This window comes from Orbicella faveolata, unplaced genomic scaffold, assembly GCF_042242905.1.
Source record: "Orbicella faveolata isolate gen_17 unplaced genomic scaffold, um_ofav_v1 contig_25, whole genome shotgun sequence".
Classification (NCBI taxonomy): Eukaryota; Metazoa; Cnidaria; class Anthozoa; order Scleractinia; family Merulinidae; genus Orbicella; species Orbicella faveolata.
In genome coordinates, this window is record NW_028301553.1 from 20750001 (window position 1) to 20755000 (window position 5000).

General features: G+C 38.5%; 1 protein-coding gene and 1 pseudogene across 2 annotated transcripts in view; both read left to right on the forward strand.

Annotated features, from left to right (window-relative positions):
- LOC149109356 (tyrosine kinase receptor Cad96Ca-like) overlaps positions 1 to 1679 on the forward strand; it is a 23991-nt pseudogene extending 22312 nt beyond the window's left edge. The window contains exon 11 of the transcript XR_016208637.1: positions 136 to 1679. The product of XR_016208637.1 is annotated as a tyrosine kinase receptor Cad96Ca-like (transcript). The remainder of the gene's footprint in view (positions 1 to 135) is intronic.
- Positions 1680 to 3197: 1518 nt separating this feature from the next.
- Positions 3198 to 5000, forward strand: part of LOC149109357 (neural cell adhesion molecule 2-like) — a 9416-nt gene continuing 7613 nt past the window's right edge. The window contains exons 1-2 of the mRNA XM_089294330.1: positions 3198 to 3720; positions 4781 to 5000. The exon at positions 4781 to 5000 is cut by the window's right edge and continues 152 nt beyond it. Of these exons, the coding sequence (XP_089150456.1) occupies positions 3699 to 3720; positions 4781 to 5000 (242 nt within the window). The 5' untranslated portion in view covers positions 3198 to 3698. The remainder of the gene's footprint in view (positions 3721 to 4780) is intronic.

Genomic DNA, 5000 nt, shown 5'->3' on the forward strand with positions numbered 1-5000 from the left:
TTGCCGTGTTTTTCTCTTTTTTTGGGTGGAGGGGCATAGCCAATAATTCCTAAATGAAGAGGTACGTTACTTGTATAGTCATGCAACTTTTATATATGGCAACTCAGTAATTAAATTAACTGCTTTCCTTTTCAGACGTACGTCAATCTCAAACAGTATGACAACAATTTGTACGCCAACGTTGAAGATCTTACAGCTGAATAACTATTTTATCCTCTGACTTTGAAATAAGTACAATAATGTCATCCAGATAACTACCGTAAGATCTCGGTTATCACCCTTCAATCTACCCCTGCCACGAGTTATGCCTCCCCTCCCTTGATAAAGGGTAATCAAATATCACGGTTGCCTATTATGCCCTTTGAAACTCTACGTAGACAACAATTATTTCATTTTAAAGTGCTACCCGCAGGAATTTCTACTTCCACGCCAACTCGAGTAGGTGGAAGCTCTTAGACTGTTTTGGTCTCTCGGATTAGACGCAGTGTCGCGACGGTTGTTGACGGTCGACCATTGCAATTCGATCCCAGAGAGTTGTTGATGCATGGTGAGTTGCGTCCCCTTGCTCTCCATTAGAAGCCCATATGAACATAAACTGTGCTATGCTTAAAAACCGAGATTTTACGTTAGTTTATTACCTAATATATCATCTGTTTTAAACAATCAGACAGATCAGAGGTCGACAACGTAATTACTTCCTGTTAACTAACCACCATTGCCTCGCGGTGGTCGAAGTAATTAACTTTTCCTTTATTTGTTGCATAGTTAGTATGGTTGTATATTTGTTGTAAACATCTTTTGGTGGCCTTTTCAATTACTTTGATAACTTTACGTTTCAAGAAGTGTTTTTATATACATAGGTGATATCAGATTGGCAAGCACTTATAGTTCTTTAATATAGTTCTTTTAGCTGTTATAGATACAAGAGACAGTTTATGTGACGATTTAGCGTGATTAGCTGTAGCTGCTATGGGGTAATCTTTCGTAGAATAAGCACCTTGGTTTCCATTGCAAACCACCAAAGGATCATAATAATAAAGATTTATCATGTTAAGTGTACGTGAATATTAAGTCATATCTTCGTTATCCTTTTGTGTCGCTTGAAGAAAAGAGGATCACATTCGTTCTGGTTTCGGCGTATTTGCTGTGGCCATGGCAAACGTATAGTTTTAAATCTACTTTTAGTTGAGCGAGCCTTATACTTTTGGTTCGAATCATCATTTAGAGTTTGTGCAAAAATAACGCATATGATAGGTGGCTAATATCACGCTTTGTTCTTGCGATATTTCACCGATATCTCGGCCATATATCCTATGTTCTTACTCTGAATTCGAAATGTGGCTTTGAGTATAAGAGACGCCGCTATTTCTAGGCTATTTTTCCTTATTTCTACCAAATGTCCTAATTGGCCAATCACAACTCAAAGCTTAGATGCAATGTGTGAGATCCCTTAATTCAAACAGTAAATTATGCACATTCCTTACTACACATAGCAAACAGAATATGTAACTGTTTACCTAAAACGAAATCCTGAGAGAATGATATTTTTAAAAGAATAATAATGTTTCAGTATAATTTTTTAAAAGAATCTTCTGGGAGGACTGAGGGTAGATTATTGATTACAAGTGTAACTATTTCTATTGTTGTAGGGTACAGATAAAGTTGTTGTTGTTGTTGTTGTTGTTGTTGTCGTTGTTTGTTGTTTTTGAGGTTGATTCTGGTTGCAGCTGCATAACAGATGTTGACAGCCTACAGCGAGAGAATTATGACAAAGTACGTCTACTATGGAACAATTGAGCGCTGTCAAGTCCTAAACTGAAATATGTGCAATTGTTTTATCTTATACATCCCACTTTGATTAAACTGAGAACCCATCGATGGCTAGCTTATTGCAATTTTTAGGAAGTGCACTGTACAAAAATGTAGCTGCCAACAATAGAGTTTAAAGAATACTCACTAAAGAATGTAGCTAATTTGCCCAACAAATCAACCACATATTTCCATGCTCTTCACCCTTACACTGCAAGTGGTAAATCTAGCCATTAATTCATTACGCCAGGGATTTACCAAAAGTTCCGTATCCCAGTTTAGCCCCGCGGGAAACGCATGTTGCGAAAACAAATTTTGCTGCTCGAAAACAATAAGATGGCTTTGCCTTAGGTCAAAAACATTTTTGCTTCCAGGACACAAATTTTGCTTCGGGATCATATGTTTCCCAGTTTAGCCGCCATGAAACCAATATTGACTAGTTTCCAGTGCTGTTCAGCAATGGCGAGTGTACAATAAAGGCCGACGGCGATGTCGAAGTAGCAGAGCCACAAGCAAGTCATAGAGAAGGGAAGGGAAAAAAGAAAAGGGATTGGACGGACGAGGATATAGAGTTATTCATTACCTTGTATGAGGACAGAGCCTTTTCTTGGACATAGTGTAAGATCGAAACGCCTCAAAATGGTGTTAATATGCGTTCGGTTAATTAGAGTGTATATTTCGTATTGTATCGTGCAACGTGTTGGAATGTGGCGCTTGTATCGTTACGTAATTTATTCAAATAGCCTGTGAGCAGCGCTTTTTTTTTAGTTCTCGCAATGCAGATCGGAGGGCAGTAGTGAAATCGAAGTATTTAGTGCAGTTGTTGTCTTATCACAGCGGCATCTCAGCCAGTTATAGCCCAGCATCGCATTACAAATGTAAGTCTGTTACTTTCTTGGGTTTTAGTTTGCGCCATTTTCGCTTTGTTTATGTTTGTTCTGTTCGTGTCTATTTCAGTTTTAACCACAATGAGCCACAGTTGTTGATCGCCAGTAAATAAAGTGTGCGTTCTAAATTATATTGCTTGCTGGAGATAATGTCACGTCCTGTTGGTAGCTTCACATAGCTTATGAAGACTACATAAATGGGGACAAAAAGGAAGTGGCTTATTGTCAAATCGGTGCACAGATGTCAAACAAATATTGTATTTCAAGAAACGATTACAAAAGCAAATAAAATATTCCGAGACCATAATTTATGGGACGAAAATATGCAAAAATTATTTACCAGACTTCTTCGGAAGTCAGTTTATTATAAAGCGTATGCGTGACCCTTTGTTTTCGGAAACAATGTTTCCTCATTTAGCCACCGGGGCAGCAAAACATTTTGTTCACTTCCCGCTAATTGAACCCCTTTTGAAAACACAAGAACTAATGTTTCCGCAACAATGTTTTCTAGTTTAGCCAGGCCTTTACTGCGCACGTAACTTTATGTCGCAACGTCACGTCACGTCAAGCGCGTGTGCTAAGGAAGAAATATAAGCAAGTGTAGGGCCTGGAACTCACTGCAATCAACTCTCTTAAAAGGTCGGTTAACCCCTCTTTTCTTTCTGTATACATCACTTCCTTTACTCATTTTCTCCATTTTAACAAAAATAACAGAAGAAATTTGTACGTGACAAGTTACAAATATTTACACGTTTCCATGAGAGCATTCCTGGAACGAGTTAGTTACTAATGCGTGATTCAATTTAATTGAAGTGTGACTTTCCAAATGAAGACAACCGCTGGGACTGTGTTCATCCAAAATCCGCTCGCCCCCGAAACTACAAAAGCGGCAGACATTACTTCTTCCACTAGATCGGATAACAACACTTGAGCAAAACGATTTTCCGCAGACCGTTGACGGCGGAAAACGTCCTCTCTCTAGGCCTTGTTTTATATGCAATCATGTTGATACTTCCGCCCGCAGGTATGTTCAGACATTCAGTTTACTTTATGTTTAAGTTATGCATGTTATGAGAAAATTATTTACATTTTTTAAAATTAAGATTAAAAGCAGCATCCTAGAAGACCGAGATGATCAAGAAGCCCTTTCAGATAACGCGTTCGGGAAGAAACTTTCAGGAAATTTAAACAAGACAGTCGAAAATACCTGGCTAGTGAAGTATGCTCGACCAATTTGGGTTGAGTTACAATGCGATCATAACAGATCAACTGCCTCAAGTTTTATCGATCACCACGAGATTTTCAAGTCATTGATGGACAAAATTCGCATATTAACATTAGACTTCATCCAGTTACTAACAAACTGATCACATAACCATGAGTGGAATCGATGAAATTGGCAGTCAGTTATGAAAATATGAATGACCTCTGCCCCATGAACGTGAGTCACAACAGAACTGAACAACAGAAATGAACTGACCACTTAAGCCATTTGGAGGCGAGAGCAGTTAAATGCAAATATTTTTCGCCTAACGCAGCATTAAAAGTGACATGCATAGAGGCTTTCGATGCTGGCAAAACCGAATGCAAAATTCCGTTAGTTGGGCATAAAACTCCTTAGACGGGCCTAGCAAAAACTGTGCAATTTCCAAACATTTTTTTTTTTATTGATAAAGGCTTTTATTCTCCGTTAGTCTTAATTCTTTTAGGGAGGCCAGGCGGGGACAGCTTCTGTATCAATAGAATCTATGAGCTTCATTAACGGTATTGTGGAGATATCACATCTGAAAAATTTATATCTATGCCTCAGACTTTCGCCCTAGAATAACGTTTGACATTTAACGTGCCTCAGCTATTCACACCTTTGTAGTGTCTGCCTATAACAGTGAGGAGTTTACTCTGTGGTCACTGAGTTTTGCCATCTACTCGGGCACTTTGTCAGTTCAGGTCCATTGGGTGGGAGTCAAAATACAATCAACTCCAGTTTCTTTCCTAATTACATAGCTACAAATAGTTTGAAAGCTCTGTATAATTCATTTACTGTAAAGAAATTTATCTTTGGTTACTTCTATCTTAAATTTTAGCATGTCAGATATTTTTCACATCAAAGTATAGAGGAAGGACTGTGACAGGGTTGATCGGCTCTTCTGTTAACTTCACCTGGAGCTTCTCTGGTGATATTAGATCGATTTCTTGGGGACTAAAGGATGCTGGGATTAATACCATTCAGAATAACGGATTACTGGTTTTCATTGACAAAAGCGGTTCAGTTTCAGTGACAGTTCCTTCAGCATATAATGGGCG